Source organism: Actinia tenebrosa, unplaced genomic scaffold (genome assembly GCF_029948245.1).
Source record: "Actinia tenebrosa isolate PJP-AT-01 unplaced genomic scaffold, QUT_ActTen_1.0 PGA_scaffold2__45_contigs__length_23673736, whole genome shotgun sequence".
Classification (NCBI taxonomy): Eukaryota; Metazoa; Cnidaria; class Anthozoa; order Actiniaria; family Actiniidae; genus Actinia; species Actinia tenebrosa.
In genome coordinates, this window is record NW_028292579.1 from 21,965,501 (window position 1) to 21,983,177 (window position 17,677).

At 40.3% G+C, this 17,677-nt stretch overlaps 2 protein-coding genes across 2 annotated transcripts; both read left to right on the forward strand.

The window, feature by feature from the left end:
• The first annotated feature begins 1,487 nt into the window (after nt 1-1,487).
• Nucleotides 1,488-4,355, forward strand: LOC148909607 (uncharacterized). The gene is made up of 2 exons (XM_089034210.1): nt 1,488-2,055; nt 2,268-4,355. The coding sequence occupies exons 1-2, from the start codon at nt 1,492-1,494 to the stop codon at nt 4,353-4,355; spliced, it is 2,652 nt and encodes an 883-aa protein (XP_088890336.1). The 5' UTR covers nt 1,488-1,491.
• Nucleotides 4,356-7,226: 2,871 nt separating this feature from the next.
• On the forward strand, nt 7,227-14,352 carry LOC148909608 (uncharacterized). The gene is made up of 4 exons (XM_089034211.1): nt 7,227-7,338; nt 7,406-9,641; nt 9,936-14,195; nt 14,263-14,352. Exons 2-3 carry the CDS (start codon nt 7,707-7,709, stop codon nt 13,920-13,922), a joined length of 5,922 nt encoding a protein of 1,973 aa, XP_088890337.1. The 5' UTR covers nt 7,227-7,338; nt 7,406-7,706; the 3' UTR covers nt 13,923-14,195; nt 14,263-14,352.
• The last annotated feature ends 3,325 nt before the right edge of the window (nt 14,353-17,677 follow it).

The following is a 17,677-nucleotide window of genomic DNA, read 5'->3' on the forward strand; positions in this document are numbered from 1 at the left end:
GTTACTGCGTTGCTTTTAAGTACACTGAATAGAATGGAGATTTGCTGTTCATTTAAAACGATTGTTGGAGGAACCTGTGGATTCGACAGAAAAGATCGAAAGCAAGACACCACAGTTATACCTTTACAAGCATGTAAAAAAGAAATCAATGCGCATAGATCCGCATTTCAGTTTACGGGCATCGAGAATGAGATAGATCTAATTCTTAGCCGAGCAGCCATATTTACTTCGCCGGAAGATATCCATAGTTGGACTGTTTGTCCCCTGCATCGATCCAAACTTGGGCTAGGATGGGCTAGAGGTAATAACGCCAGGTGTAGAGTACCCCCTGCTCTCTCTAATCACAGTGAAATCAAGGGAAAGTGGCCAAAGTGCGATAGGGGTATTAGTAAGGACGATTCGCAGCTGATACTAAAGAAGACTGGCATTTTCCTGCAAGTTGGATCAGGTAAGAAATATGTAATGAATATTTAATTTCTGTTAATTGATTGTATCTGAATGTTTGATATGCTTTTTTTTTGTCAGGTATCTGTTCATCTTGTCGTAAGACGTTGAAGACATTTGGGCCAATTACTCCAAATAAAGCAGAAAGTCTTCTCGATCAGATGAGTGCATTAACACTTGTAAGTTAGAACTAGTAGTTCACTACTGAGGTTTTCCATATTCTGTGAACTCAGACATTTCATTGGCTTGTTGTGAAATTGGTTTTTCACTGCCGCCAGTCAAGAACAAAGAAGGTACGGACTGATTATTTTTGATTGATGGCAGCGAAAAACTAAATTTGAGTGTGCTGCTCACTACCGAGTTACTGTGCGATGCAATCGATTATTTAATGAATTCAACGAATATGAGAAACTTTTTATTTACATTTTTGGCGGGAAATGGCTCACCTGCGGCATTTGTATGTACTGCGCTAATAATGTTGTTTAATACTAAATAAATAAATGAAAAGAAGAAAAAAGCAAATAGTTGTTTTATTTCCACTAAATACTTACTACTACTATGTACTTTCTATTTCCAGAATAGTGATAATGAGGATGAGAAAGTAAAGTTTTGCCCACAATTTACCACCCCAACGTTTCAAGCATCAGCGGGTGTTGTTACGGAAACCCCTATGAGCCTATATCAACCTGACGAGACATCTTTTGCTTCCACCATCTCAGAAGATGAATCTACCACTCTAACCACACCGAGGGAAAAACTGAATGCATTTCTCATTTCAAGGGATGTAAGTCCGATCAGATACGCTCTTTCAGCGCCAATGGAACAGCTTTCAGACCGTACAAAACGTTTCCACATGCGTAAAGCTCGCCAAGTTGTTACTAATTGCCTGGAAGAAATCGCGCCTGGCCAGTCGACCGCTCTGCTTGAAGGCTTAACATGTGACAAGTTCGATAAAGATGAAAAAAAAGATATTTCTCTGTTGGATGCTTTGGCAGAATGCTATAGAAATACCAGTCACTGGAGCACCCGAAGGCAGATTTGTCTATTATGGCTGATAAGGTTACCTTTAAGGAACTTCAGAAATGGATACCAGACTTGACCAGATACCGTTTCAACATCGCTAAACATCATCTATTGCTACATGGTAGGGGCTCTGTACTCCCTCCTTTAAAAAACACAAGAGTTTGTGTTGAGCCAGAAAAAATTGACCACTTTGTTACCTTTATATCAAGTTCTCATGTCATACAGGACTTGCCATTCGGAGAAAAAACATTAAAACTTTCTACTGACAGAGATATAAAAATCCCAAATGTTGTACGAAATCTTATCCCAGAGCAATGTATTCAACAGTACGAAAGATATTGCAAGGAGATGAATTTCCAACCGATGAGCCGCAGCACATTGCGCAGAGTTCTTAACGTCTGCTCTGCTTCAGTCCGTAAATCCTTACAAGGACTTGATTATATCTCAGCCATGGGCGGAAAAGCCTTCGATGACTTGGAGAAAGTCGTTGATAAGCTTGGAGATTGCTATGAAAGGGGTTTGACGTGGGCCAAACAAAGAAACCAAAAACTCAAAGATGCCAAACGCTACTTAAAGGGTGACTATAAGGTAAGAACAGGTGGAAGGTATATGCATGATCAATTCCATGAACATGCGAATCTCACCTTGTTATAATTGAAATATAATAAGTCTTTCCAAAACAGGAAATAAAGTACGCTAGGGCATGTTTTGATAAACTACCAAACTGTTGAGTGGCATCGTTAGTTCATGTAAGAATACAGCAGGACTAATTGTTGTTTTTTGTTCATTCATTTTTCCAGATTCATATTTCTAGTCATTCTGAAGTTGCCGATCACTGTAGGGCATATGCTCTTAGTCTTTCAAACGATTACAATTATACTGCCGTCTGTGATCATGAACACAATGCGAAATGTGACAGATGCCGCTTATTTCCCGATGTTTTGACTGAAATTCGCGCAGCTTTGGATGAAGTACATTGCTCTTCCGAGGAAAAAGAAGCTATGGAGTACGTAACTACACAGGCAGCCCAATACATTGAGTCTTGGAAAGCACATATTTTAAGATCAATCAATCAGGACGCTGCACGACACGACATTTTAGAAGAGTTGGATTCTCATTGCGCCTTTATTGTGTTAGACTGGGCGATGAAATTCGTACCTCGTAAATACCGTGAAAGCCAGAGAGACTGGTTCGGGAAACGGGGACTTCCGTGGCACATAACGGTATTAACCAGGAAGAAGGATGATGGTGAGGTACAAATGCTTACTTTTGTACATGTGTTCAAATCCTGCAGCCAGGATAGTACTACTGTTGTGGCAATCATTGACGATGTCTTAAGGCAGCTCCCATCGATTGCACCCGAGATAAATACCGTATATCTGCGACAGGACAATGCAGGGTGTTATCACTCTGCATTAACTCTGCTGTCTTTACCAATGATAGCGAAAGCAACTGGGATCAAAATCCGACGTATCGATTTTTCAGATCCTCAAGGGGGAAAAGGGGCGTGTGACCGCAAGGCAGCCCATCTCAAAAATCACATGAATAAATATTTGAACTCCGGGAAAGATATCGAGAATCCAAAGCAAATGAAGGCAGCGATCGAGTCCTTTGGAGGCATCCCTGGAGTGAAAGTAATAGTGTGTGATTTACAAGCTAGCCCTGAGGGCGTGGCTGGGAAATGGGAGGGTGTGAGCCATATTAACAACATAGAGTATAAACGCGAGTCCATGACAGTGTGGATGGCTTACGATACTGGTCCAGGAAAAGTCTTGTCTTTGAGTAATTTTTGTCTGCCCTCATCCTTACCAAAGCTAATCCATAACAAAGATACCACGGACCAGAATCAAATATCGTTCACTACAGTGAAAGCAAGGGTACAACCAAAGAAATCTCTTCTAAAACGTGATGCTGAAAATGACGAAACTGAAAGTGACGACGAAACTGAAAGTGACGACGAAACTGAAAGTGACGACGAAACTGAAAGTGACGACGAAACTGAGAGTAAAGAAAACAGTGATCAAAGACCCGACACTTCCAGCAAATTGTTTTTTTGTCCCGAACAAGGCTGCACTAAGTCATTCCAGAGGTACTCTTCCCTAGAAAAACATTTGGATTGTGAAAACCATAAATACGCATTAGAACATGAAACACTTTATGACAAGGCAATGAAATTATATGCAACAAAACTTGAAAAAGGAACCAGTAAAAACCCGGAATCAACAAAAAGTAACAATTTGCCACAGCTTGATATTGGTCCTGAGCTTCATATGGGCTGGGCCTTAAAATCATCTGCTAAGAAAAAACGGTTTTCTGATACACAGAAAAAGTACCTAGTTGATGTGTTCGATGCCGGGGAGCAAACAGGTCAAAAAGCCGATCCAGCTGATGTATCGAGAGAGATGAGATCGGCCAGACACATCGACGGTTCACGTCTTTTTAACAAGAGCGACTTTCTAACATCACAGCAGATCGCTAGCTTTTTCTCGCGCTTAGCGAAAAAGAGGAGGACAACAGCAGCCGAAGATGAATATAATGATGATGATGACGGTGCTGATGATGATAATGATGACGATGACAAGGACAATGATGACGATGACAAGGACAATGACGATATAAATAACAACGATTTCGAAAAGCAAAAGCAAAAAGAAATCCAAGAATTGACGAAAATCTTAATGGGCACGATAGGCTTGAAACATCCAATAATGTTCGCAAAGCATAATATTTGTGAATTAACTACTCAAAGGAAACTTTCGAAATTCTCTGTTCACATATTACGAGAAATCTGTACTTCCCTTGAACTTGATACATCTGACATCAAGGTAAAGCGCAAAAAGCCTTACATGGATTTACTGGAAAAACTGGTTATCAGTTGCACTTGCTGAACAAAATAATAATGGTATTGGACATCAAAAGGTAAATAAAGTAAAATTGCGTTAGGATTCTATTGCGTAATTACTTGTCAATTTCATGCGTGCAACGTTAATTGGTGCCGACCGGAACCATGACATTTTTAAAACTTTCTTTTGTTGTTATTTTGGAGGGCGTCTTGTTATATAAACCCAAAATCATAGTAAAAAATATATCATAGCAAGAATTCTTAAAATTTAAACTTTAATCAACTATTTTATGGAATCTGGCAGGTTGTAGCAAATATTTTGTATGTTTTGATAAAAATAATCATGTTATCATTTTAAGGCCAGAGACGTGCAATACTATTTTGGGTTAGTCGAGTGAATTTTGAGCAAATTTAATTCATAGTTTGAGTTTACTGTTTCAACTTCTTTCAGAATAAGTCCAAGAGCTTTTATTTTTTCTTTAAAATCGTTTCTTTTTTTTTATTTTATTTCTTAGAAAGTCAACATGAATTCGTTTACATTAGTAAACAAAATGTAAATTGATTGAACTCGCCGACAGATAAAATCCGTGAGTTTCTTACAACTTACAGGCTGTGGTGCAACGCGCAAAATAATTTCCCCAAGAAAATTTTGCATGATTCGTGGAAATCATTATTTCAACTTTAATTCAGGTTGTCTTTTTGGTAAAAATTTTTCGTCGCACATGAAAAAAAATCTGATTATTTTGACCCCATTTTAAGAGGAGTTTTATATGTGCTCCAAAAATAAATTAAGTAAAAATCGAAAAATTTCACCAAAATTACTAACACTCTACCAATTGTTTCTTAAGATACCAATTAACTACTATTTAGTCTTATTACAGTGCTAGGTTGCTTTGTTTGGTCGCGATAAGCTGTTAAAGTTGATGTAAATTATCGGCCGAAAATTAGCGAATTTAGTCCAAAACTCTTTTCTTCGATTTTCTCGAAAACTAAGCGCTATTTTACCAAACAAACTACACAGTGGTTTTACTTACACTAAGGCCTAAGTTTAAAATATTAGCAAAATCAAATTTTTCACCCTTGCCGCCCGATGTTTGATTTTTGCTGACATGCTCTCTTAACAGTTTTTAAAAATGCCGAGTTGCCGACATGTAAACTCAGCAGCATTTAGATATTTTAAACAGTAGGTGATAACACATTGCCATTTATATAAGTATAGTCTTGAAAACTACAGTTAATTGTGGTTGATTTTCGATTTGCCGCAAATTGATGATTTAACAATCCATATAATAACAACAAAACAGAATATCGTCAACGTTACTTGATGTGTTGTCCATAACATCAAAAACGAAAGAAAAAGGAAAAAGTTAAACTTAATATCTAGACACGACTACCTTTTCTTTACGAGAGTCTAAATCCAATTATTTGCAAATTCCACGACATACCTGCATAACAAAGCAACGCCATGCTCAATTGATATTCATAAAAACTGGAGATGACAATCCTTGGTATTTTAGCATGCTGTGTTAAAGTATCCGTAAAGTGACCGTTGCGGTCAGATCGAAAACCTCTTCATCCGTTGTGAGAGAACAGCTCCTCCGTGAGGAACCCCCAAAAATCCCACAGTTTTGGTTAAATCAAGTTGGCTACATTTAACCTTGGCATCTGGCATATCTCAGTAATGAGGAAAACTACATCGACAAACTGTTCCCCATTATATTATTACTACTCTTCTATACACTTTTAATGAAACACTTTCCAAAAAACAAATTAGTACACAACCTTGTTGGCAAAGCTAAAAGGCATATCTCTTGCCTAAAAAGAAAGAAAGAGTGTTTTAGCTTGACAACTGGAAGTCGTGGTAACAGACAAAGTAAAAAAAAGAAACCCAGGCACCTTATTTCAATATATATTACTCTTAAATAAATAACAATGAAAAAATATAGCATACCGACATCCAATGTGTGACCGTTGCAGTTAGAGTGAACACTTCCCCATCCATTGTGATTACAGCTTCCAATTGAGGACTCCGAGCCTGAACACTGCATATTGTACAGCCATATTTTACCCGTCCCTCGTCCAAGACGCCAATATCCCACAGTTTTGGTAAAACCAAGTTGTCGACATGTAACCTTCGCATCTCGTATATCCCAGTTACCATAATAATTGCACACTGTTCCCCATTGACCATATCTTAGCAACAACAGTTTTAACATACATGTTGATATTAATAATAATAATAATAATAATAATAATAATAATAATAATAATAATAATAATAATACACAAAATGACACAAGCATCATATTGGTGAGTATTGCAGTCAGAGTACACGTTTCTCCATCCATAGTGAGGACCTAACATTGGCTTTCATCCCCAATTCATTTGTTAGTATTATAAATTTAACTCCAGCATTAATCTTTTTACCTATATATAATATTCCCAATTTTTGGTAACATATAAAATAAACCAAGGCATGAACTATTATAACTGCAATATTATCTACTGCATTTAAAATGCACAACACAACACCAACATCATACGTGTGACTGTTGCAGTGAGAGCCAACGTTTCCCCATCCATTGTGAGTACAGCTTCCAAGTGAGGACTCTGAGCCTGTACACCGCATATAATACAGCCATACTTTACCCGTCCCTCGTCCACCCCACCAGTATCCTACAGTTTTGGTAAAACCGAGTTGTCGACAAGCAACCTTGGCATCCCTCATGTCAAAGTCATAATCATCACACACTGTTCCCCACTGACCACTGTGGTAGACTTGTATAATGCCGCCGACACCTTGATCTGCAAAAAGGTCTGGGCTTTAGACATAATGGATCGCATTAAAACATCGGTATATAGTTGCTCAAATAATTGAAAAGGATTAACAGCCAGAAAATATGCTATCAATATGTAGACGACAACTATTTGATTTCCTAATTAGCGTAGGTTATTAATATTCATAAGTTGAAATTATGGGATGTAAGCCGGGACAGGCAGCAAGACGATCGTAATACGTACACCATATGGTATGTCAAGATTATATTTGATTTTCCGTAAGATATAGGCTTTTAATTTGTAACTTTTTATTTCTAGTGAACCTCGTAATTATAAATCTGTCTATTGTGAATGAAATAACTGAAGAACATCAAGATTATCGAGAATTAAATCGCTGATATAATCGACGAGCGTTTTGCGTTGTGTACCCATTACCGAATTAGATGTCCCCACTGAACGAAAGAAGATGTCCGCTACATTATTGTTCACATATGTCATTCACCGACTGATGGACATTTATTAAGCTTGATTCTGCAGTTATCCAGCGTTTATTTCATCTCCGAAGAGTGTTTACAAGAATCGTACGGCTTGTGAATTCCTCGAATTTCCATGTGCAGCGATGGATGATGACACAGGAAGCCCGCCGGCAAGACGCAAGAAGCCCGCTGATCGTGAAAGTTGTGACGGAGTGAGAGAAGAGAGAGCTGAAGCTCTAAGACGCTCAAGATCGGGATATATTGGCCAATTGACAAAGAATTATCGAAATATAAAAGAAGTGATGAAATCAGAGAATTTCAATGATATTGATACCGTTCTGAGGATAAGGCAGAAAATATTGAACACATTTGATAACTTCGAACGGTGTTGTCAACAGCACTTAGAATGCTTGAAGGAACAGTTGGATATTGAAGAAGCTGAAGGCATTTACAGTAGAGAGCTAGAAGCTAAAAAAGACATTGAGGGAGAAATTGATGCGTGGACCCACCGGAACAAAAGACCGTTCATTGACTTTGATCTGCCTCTTGTCGAACCCTGCGATTCTAGTAGCCAAGCAGGCTCTAACGAAAGTTCCCAATCAAGTACAGCAACGAAGTTAAAGTTGAAAGCGAGGGCAGATCAAGCTGTTGCCGAGCTTAAGATTAGACAGTTGAAGGAAGAGCAAGAATTGCAAGAAAGAATTGAAGAGATGACGATGAAATTGCGGTTAGAGGAGGCAATTCAAGTCAATAAAATAAAACGTCGACACACATTACTAAAAGCTCAACACGAAATGGAACAAAGAAACACTGAACTAAAAATCTATGAAAGGGCCGAACGAGTTGAGCTATACAATTTTTACGACGACGACGACGACGTGTTACCTGGTTCAAACCCCTTTGGCTCCACACCAAGAAGTGCCCCAAAGGAATCGACTAGAGTTGCAGACTTTAGACAGCGCCTCCCTGTGAACCCGTTTGCAACTCCGATAACACCGATCTCCACTAACCCATTCGCAGCCCCGATGGCCCAGACGCCTGGCAGTTCGTTAGCAACACCGACAAGGGGAAGCTCAAGTAACCCGTTTACGACGACAGAATGGCCTGATGTAGTACACAGGAAGCCCAAACCGAAGTTTGTTCATGCTGCACATGCACCGACACCACAGGCATGGCTGGACCTGAACACACCCGAGTTCTACGTCGCTGATTATGATAACCGTCTAAGCGACACTGCCAATAACGATGAACCACCTAAGCCAGCAGTCCATGAGAAGGTCCTCAGTCAACTGATAAAGCAGCAAGAAAGGATCACCAGCGCCATGACCAACGCTTTAATGCTTCCTAAACCAGAGCTATTAACCTTTGATGGAAACCCATTACACTACTGGAGGTTTATTCGCAACTACGAACAGAACATTGAAGCAAAGACTGAGGATAACGGAGAACGATTGAATTATTTACTGCAATGTTGTACGGGCAAGGCGAAAGAAGTGATCAAGAACTGTGTAGTATTGGACTCTACCGACGGCTACCTCACAGCACGAACGTTATTGCTTGAAAGATTCGGCGAACCTTATGTCATAGCCACGGCCTACATTGATCTTGTAACTGAGGGACCCCCGCTGAGGGCGTCTGATAGACAAGGCCTGCAAGTTTTCGCCGATAAGTTAAAGGACTGTGAATTAACTCTACGTGCCGTTGGATATTATGACGACTTGAACAATGCTGACAACTTGAAGAAAATAGCAGAACGTTTCCCTGTCCACCTAAAGGCTAGGTGGCTCGAGAAGGCTAGAGTGATACGAAGCGGAGGAGGAAAACCCAGCATAGACCATATGTCCGAATTTTTGTCTGAGAGAGCAAAGGCCGCAAATGATCCTGTTTTCGGACAGATTATGGACTCAAAGGACACGTCCAGGGACAGAATGCGACCCCGAAGTAAACCGTTTCAGAACACGCCAAGGCCGCCAAGAGCTACCACCCTAGCGACACACCAAGCAGAAACGCCGAAAGTGACGGCAACAACAAAGGATTCACAATTAGCTTCGAGGGCCGCATATACTTTAAACGACCAGGTAAAGTGTGGTCTTTGTGCCCAAGCACATCTTCTCACAAGCTGCGATGAATTTAAGAAGAAGACGCAAGGTGAAAGAATGAAGTTTGTTCGAGACAAAGGGTTATGTGACAACTGCCTTAAGCGAGGACATAGAGCAAAGAATTGCTATCAGAAAAAACAGTGTGAAGTGGATTCCTGTGAGGGAAAACACCACACGTTGCTGCATCCACCGAACAGCTCTAACCTTAATCAACAGCCGAGCCAGGATTAAAGTAACAATACGAACAGTGCTAAAAATTATAATGTCGTCAAGGCTGATAGCGTAAACAGCGTCGATGTTCTTGCCAAGGAGAAAAGAGTATGTCTTCCAATCGTGCCCGTAAAGGTTCGTGGAAAGAAAGGTCAGAGATCTGTTGTCACCTACGCTCTTTTGGACCAAGGATCCGACACGACATTGTGCGAGAAACGCCTAATAGAACAGCTGGGAATCGAAGGCGCCGAACGAACATTCTCGTTGACAACTATCGAAAAGGCAAACGTTCAGCGAAAGGGATTAACCGCGAGTTTGGAAGTTACAGCTCTTGACTCAGACAATGTCGTCGAGATACCGACCGTATGGACAGTCAAAAAATTGCACATCACTACAGAAGGTGCACCCAGAGATGAAGACATTCGTAGGTGGCCACATGTAGCAGAAATACAAATACCTGAAATAGACACTGATGAAGTTACTTTACTCATCGGCAATGATACGCCTGAAGCCTTTTGGGCGTTAGAAGAGAAACGAGGACAACGGAAGGAACCGTATGCGGTCAAGACACTCCTTGGATGGACCATCGTAGGACCGATGACTGAGTCTAGGCATCAACAAAGCTTGAACGCACACTACATATCTTCCCATGGTGATGAGCTTAAGGCTCAAGTTGAAAGATTCTGGAGGACCGATTTCGGAGATGCAGTACTAAGTTCCGAAGAATGCATGTCAGCAGAAGATAAAAGAGCGTTGTCTATCATGCAGGAAAGCACGGTTTTATCTGAGGGTCACTACCAAATGGCCCTGCCGTGGAGAAACAGCAGTTATTGTACATTGAACAATCGACCGATGGCTGAGTTTAGACTTGCAACATTAAAACAAAGATTCCTGAACGATCCTGGACTTTATGAGAAATACAAAGAAGTTATAGATGACCATCTGACTAAGGGCTATGCCCGTCGCCTTCCCAACGAGAATTTTGACCAGAAGAGAGTGTGGTACCTACCCCACCATGCTGTGATTACCCCCAAGAAGCTACGCGTGGTATTCGACTGCGCCGCCAAATGGAAAGGCATGTCATTAAATGACCAACTATTGCAAGGACCTGATCAAACGAACAATCTCGTAGGCGTCCTTACTAGATTTCGCGAAGAGCCCATAGCACTAGCAGCAGATATCGAAGCTATGTTTTTGCAAGTCAAGGTTGAGCCCAAGGACTGTGACATGCTTAGATTCCTTTGGTGGCCTGATGGAGATCTTAGTCAACAGCCAGCAAATTTTCAAATGCTAGTCCACATTTTCGGTGCAACGTCTTCGCCAAGTTGTGCGAATTTTGCACTCAGAAAAACAGCTGACGACAATCAAACCGAATTTAATGATGAGATTGTGAACATCGTGCATAGGAACTTCTATGTGGATGATATGCTGAAGTCGACAAGTACTGTTGAAGGCGCTATACGAACTGCATCTGAAGTGACTGAACTGCTACGACGAGGAGGATTTCGTCTCACAAAGTGGATGAGCAATAGTAAAGAAGTCCTCAAGTCGATACCTGAATCTGAAAGAGCTAAGGCTGTAAAGGAACTAGACTTTGAACGATTTCCGACGGAAAGAGCCTTAGGAGTTGAATGGAATGTCGAGAAAGATTGCATCGGATTTAAGACACAGGTAAAGGAAAGGTCTCTTACAAGACGTGGGATGTTATCCATAACGAGTTCTGGCTATGATCCATTGGGTATCGCTGCTCCATTCGTCCTGTTAGCCAAGCTAATCTTGCAAGAACTTTGTAGACAGCAACTAAAATGGGATGACCCAATCCCTGAACATAACCTCGTTGAGTGGAAGAGATGGCTTGAAGACCTACCAAGACTGTCAAATATGAAGCTACCGAGATGCTTGAAGTCACCTGACCTTGGAGACATCGTCACCTATGAATTGCACCATTTCGCAGATGCTTCCCAGTCAGCTTATGGCACCGTATCGTACCTGCGGATGGTTGACATTAATGGGGAAGTACATTGTTCGTTCCTGAACGGGAAGTCAAGGCTCGCTCCTGTAAAACCAGTGACCATTCCTCGCTTAGAACTATCGGCGGCCGTTGTAGCAGTCAAAATTGATAAGATGTTAACAGCCGAGCTAGATCTGCCGCTGACTGAGTCGACGTTCTGGACTGACTCTACAACAGTGCTTCAATACATCAACAACTTCTCAAGACGATTCAACATCTTCGTGGCACATCGGATTGCTATCATTCACGAATTTTCTACCCCCAAGCAGTGGAGATATGTGAATACCAAAGGCAATCCTGCGGATGATGCGTCCAGAGGTTTGACCGCGGAGAAAATTACAGGAGACGAAGGAAGGCGATGGTTGTGCGGCCCTGAGTTTTTATGGAAAGGCCAAGATTCGTGGCCAGCACCAGTTCTCAAGATATCTGAGGTACCAAGTGACGACCCAGAAGTGAAGAGAGAGAGACAGGTCTATATGGCACAGCAAAGGGACTCAAAGAACTTCCTGCAACGAATGTACGAGCATTACTCTGATTGGTATCGCTTAAAGGTGGCCATTGCCTGGATGCTGAGATTCAGAAACTACTTCGTAAACAAGTTAAGAAGTTCAAAGCATGATATTGAAGTTAAGCCTGCTACAAGAGGAAGAATAACTGTGAAAGAGATTCGAGAAGCAGAAGTTGCGATTATCAAGGATGTACAAGGCCAAGGCTTCACAAGGGAAGTGAATATCTTGAGCAAACAGATTGAGAAGTCGAAAGTCAAAGTTTCCACAAGAGAGAAACCCCTACCAAAGGCAAGTTGCATTTTCAAGCTAGCCCCCGTGCTTAAAGGAGGAGTTTTATTAGTTGGAGGCCGCTTAGAGAACGCCCCAATTTCGGATGCAGCCAAACATCCACCAATTCTACCGAAGAACCACCCTGTCTGCGAGCTTGTTATTAGACATTATCACCAACTGTACGGCCACGCTGGAAGAGAACACCTACTGGCCCTTGTAAGACAGCGATATTGGATAGTAAGCGCAAGATCCCTAATTAGACGTGTGCTGACGACATGCTTTGACTGCCGAAGACGTAAGGCCCCGCCTATATCCCAACAGATGGCAAACTTGCCAGTTGACAGGCTCACCCCTGACGAACCACCATTTTCATTTGTTGGAACAGACTTCTTTGGTCCATTCTTAGTGAAAAGAGGTCGGAGCACAGAGAAACGGTACGGATGCATTTTCACTTGTTTAACATCACGAGCCGTACATCTAGAGGTTGCTCATAGCTTGGAAGCAGATTCCTTCATCAATGCGTTGCAGCGGTTCATGAATCGCAGAGGAAGACCCATCGAAATCAGAAGCGACAATGGTACTAACTATAAGGGTGGTGAGAGAGAGCTACGCAAATCTTTACAAGAATGGAATGTTCAGAAGATCGAGAGTTTCCTAAAACAGAGAGAAATCGTCTGGAAGTTTAATCCCCCAGGAGCCAGCAGCATGGGTGGAATATGGGAGAGAATCATAAGATCTGTAAGGTCCATTTTAAGGGCCCTGTTGAGGGAGCAAGTTACTACAGACGAAGTCCTGTTGACTTTAATGACGCAAGTGGAGGCCATTCTTAACAGTAGGCCGTTGACAACTTGCAGTGATGATCCCAAGGACGACTCCCCTTTAACGCCTAACCATATCCTGTTACTGCGTCCAGGAGCGAGTATGCCTCTAGGTGTATTCACGGCTTCTGATAACTATGGCAGACGTCGATGGAGACAGTGTCAATATCTAGCCAATCTGTTCTGGCGCCGTTGGCTCAAAGAGTACCTACCAACTTTACAATTGAGGCAGAAATGGATCTCCCCACAAAGGAACCTAGCGAAAGGTGATGTTGTTTTGGTGGTGGACGAGACCGTTAAACGGGGCCAGTGGCCTCTGGCATGTGTACTAGAAGTTTACAAGGCAAGGGAGGGACTTGTACGCTCCGCAAGAGTCAAGACGTCTAAGACAGAGTTGGTCCGTCCCATTCACAAATTGTGCTTGCTGGAAGGAGTTGATTAAAGCCTCAAGAATCAAGGAAGCACTGTTAGCGAATTACACAAGAACATTGTTGAGTTAATTGATAATTGTGCTATGAAACCAAATTAATTTGTTATTGTCGTCAGGACAATGATTTAAGAAATGATCCATAAGAAATGCCTCATTTGGGGCCAGTAATGTAGACGACAACTATTTGATTTCCTAATTAGCGTAGGTTATTAATATTCATAAGTTGAAATTATGGGATGTAAGCCGGGACAGGCAGCAAGACGATCGTAATACGTACACCATATGGTATGTCAAGATTATATTTGATTTTCCGTAAGATATAGGCTTTTAATTTGTAACTTTTTATTTCTAGTGAACCTCGTAATTATAAATCTGTCTATTGTGAATGAAATAACTGAAGAACATCAAGATTATCGAGAATTAAATCGCTGATATAATCGACGAGCGTTTTGCGTTGTGTACCCATTACCGAATTAGATGTCCCCACTGAACGAAAGAAGATGTCCGCTACACAATATATTTTGCTAAGTCAAGCATATCAAAAAACAATATGGAAAAGTTTACACATCTGGTAGCACTACTTGCCATCTGTGTATTACGTGATAAAAAGAGCCAAAGTTAGGCCAATTGCATAATTGCAGTTTCAGATGAATTGAAGCATAAACTAAACAGTTTTTCAAAAAAGAGCGTTATTATTACAGATTGTGATCAGTTCAACTGTTAGATGACCAAGCGACAATAAGATAAAGTAATGAGACGCCAACATCCCATGTGTGACCATTGCAACTAGAGTCAACGTTTCCCTATCCATTGTGAGTACAACTTCCAAGTGAGGACTCTGAACCTGTGCATCGCATGTAGTCTAACCATACTTTACCCGTTCCTCGTCCAAAGTACCAATATCCTACAGTTTTTGCATATCCGAGTTTACGACATGCGACCTTTGCATCTCTCATATCAAACCAACCATATTGACAAATTGTTCCCCATTGACCACTGTGGTAGACCAAGATTTTACAACCTTTGCAGGTCCCTCAAATCATAGCCACCGTGGCAAACTGTTCCCTATTGTGGTCGTGCACCAACTGTGGGATAGCTTTCAAACCAATATGTCAAACATGAGACGTGAAAATGGACTTGCGACGTTCAACCGAGGGAACCGGACGTCAATAGAATTAATGCAAAAACTGGAGACATGTATTAACAATATGTTGTGAGTCAATGAATATAAAAACACTCCAACATCATATGTGTGACTGTTGCAGCTAGATGAAACACTTCCCCATCCATTGTGAGTACAGCTTCCAAGTGAGGCCTCTGAGCCTGTACACCGCATGTAGTACAGCCATACTTTACCCGTTCCTCGTCCCCAGTACCAATATCCTACAGTTTTGGTAAAACCAAGTTGTCGACATGCAACCTTGGCATCATTCATGTCCCAGTAATTATAAGGATAACTACCTTGACAAACTGTTCCTCAACTCCAATTTGTTATTACGTTCCAATACAACTTTAATAGAAATACTTTGATAAAACAAACTACGTTTTCGACATGCAGCCTTAGCCTGTTCCCAATTGGCCACTGCAGTAGAATTTCGATAAATACTTTACATGTTAAGCCAACTTCTGAGGCTGTAACTCCATTAATCCATTTGTTGATGATGCAAAACACACAAAGCAAGTTGTCGACATGTAACGTTCGCATTAATCATATCTCAGTATAAGCACCGCCCACTCTGAAGATATCTTCCAATTGAATACTATGAGTATGATTACTGCGTGTCCCACATCCAGTTTTTCCAATTCCTCTTCCAACGTACGAATATTCAACAGCTTTGGTAAAATCTATAAGCATTCTTAGCAGTTTTCAGACTATCAAAGCACCTGTGAATCTTTGTTTTGCCGATGTGACCCGCGATAGGAGGCGAACAAAGCTACATTTTTCTTGAACGAAAAACAACGAAATTGTTAAAGATTTACAAAGCTAAATAAAGGCCAAACATTTGTTGTAATATGCTCTTCGTGTTATATTTCATCCAGCATTAAAATAAATTAAGTTTATCTATACAAATATCAAAAGTTTGAGAGAAAGTCCTTTGATTAGTCGATTCGTGGAGAAAAATACAAAATGACGCCGAAATTCTTTGTCAGTAAATTGGTATTTGCAAATGCTTTTGAATATTTTGTTTTAGCTTTTTCAAGTGAAATTCTTGGTTTTTATACAATAACATCTCTCAACAACAAAAATTTAAGCTCATTTTTGTAATCATACTAGCTCGAACAGCTTATAAACAGTTGAATATTTGATATAAAATTCTTGAATGAAAGTCTTATTTGTTTTGCCGATGGGACCCGCGATAGGAGGCGAACAAAGCTAAATTTTTCTTGAACGAAAAACAACGAAATTGTTAATGATTTACAAAGCTAAATAAAGGAGGAATGTTTGCCGTAATATGCTCTCAGTGTTATATTTTCTCCAGCATTAACATATATTAAGCTTATCTATAGAAATATTTTAAAAGTTTTGAGAGAAAGTTATTGATTTGTCGATTCGTCGAGAAAAATACTTGTCAAAATATATATGTATGCAATTGTTTGCTAAAAATAAAAACCCTGAATTCTTGATCCATATTTGACTAAATGAAAGTTTTTTAAAAATTGTTTTTGGTCTATAACTTGTCCTAAAGCAATTTGTTCTGTGCATTTGAGAGCCGCATTTGTGAGAAGTGTTGCTTTGACATCGAGCGAGATTCCTGTGTTGTGTACACGGTAGACGGAAAAATCAACCTGATGGTTTACCATTTTTTCTTAAGAGCGACTGTCTGTAAAAATCAAACAAAATCGGAAATATGTGGAAAGGCTCAAATTTTCGTAATTCGCTCTACTTTTGGATTTTAGTAGTGTATGATGAAGTAAGAAACGCTGTGTGGTTAGTTTTGAAAAATACTTTTTTGTTTTCGAGAAATAGGGAAAAATCGGTTTGAGCTCCAAGGACGATTTTCGCTGCCAAAAGATGGCTGAAAATTGCTTACTTTCGCTTGGTCCGTGTATCAAAACTATTGATCCAAATAGCCTTCTAATACTTTCTACCAAAAGTACAACTCTTATTTGCTAAATTAAGAGTAGTTTCATAAAAATCGAACAACTCTGAATTATTTTACACAATAAAAAGCAAAGGACACTGAGTTACAATGCTAGTCAGTGCATCTCGAAAACTGCGAGTTTCCCTATGTGCCATCCTTCCAAATCTTATGAGATTACAGTCAACAACTATTGGGAAACTGCTCTTTTGAAAAATGCATTTTTTATTTTGGGGAAATATCTGTGCTCTTTTTGCGAGAGCTTTAATTTTGACTAATTAAATATGCAGAAATCATATTGTTTGGCGATTGCGTGACTAAAGACTTCTCGAAATAAATTCCCTTGAAACATCATTGTTTTTCAAATCTAGTCTATACAAATAAAAGAAAACATTAACATTCTAACCTTCAACACGAAAAGGTCTTTTCTGTTGCTCCATTCATCGGGGTTATCAAGAAATTAGAATTGGCAACCGTGGCGTTGGCTTGTTTTATGCAACCGATTTCCGAAAATACCATCTATCAGTACCAGTCGACATGCACAGTTCGTGTTTCTTTACAAACAACTAGTCAGATTTCAATAAGAAATATACAGAATAGTATACTAAATTCGATTCCTACAGAGTCAGTAGGTTATTCTAGCTTCACTGGCAAGTTGCTTAGTGTCTCTAATTTGCATATTGTCGG

Bases quoted from the DNA above. Each gene is read 5' to 3' on its own strand.
- LOC148909607 (XM_089034210.1), top strand. From the start codon at position 1,492: ATGGCTGATAAGGTTACCTTTAAGGAACTTCAGAAATGGATACCAGAC. The intron at 2,056-2,267 runs GTAAGAACAGGT...TCATTTTTCCAG, and splicing joins ACTTAAAGGGTGACTATAAG to ATTCATATTTCTAGTCATTC.
- LOC148909608 (XM_089034211.1), top strand. From the start codon at position 7,707: ATGGATGATGACACAGGAAGCCCGCCGGCAAGACGCAAGAAGCCCGCT. The intron at 9,642-9,935 runs GTAAAGTGTGGT...AATGTCGTCAAG, and splicing joins CATATACTTTAAACGACCAG to GCTGATAGCGTAAACAGCGT.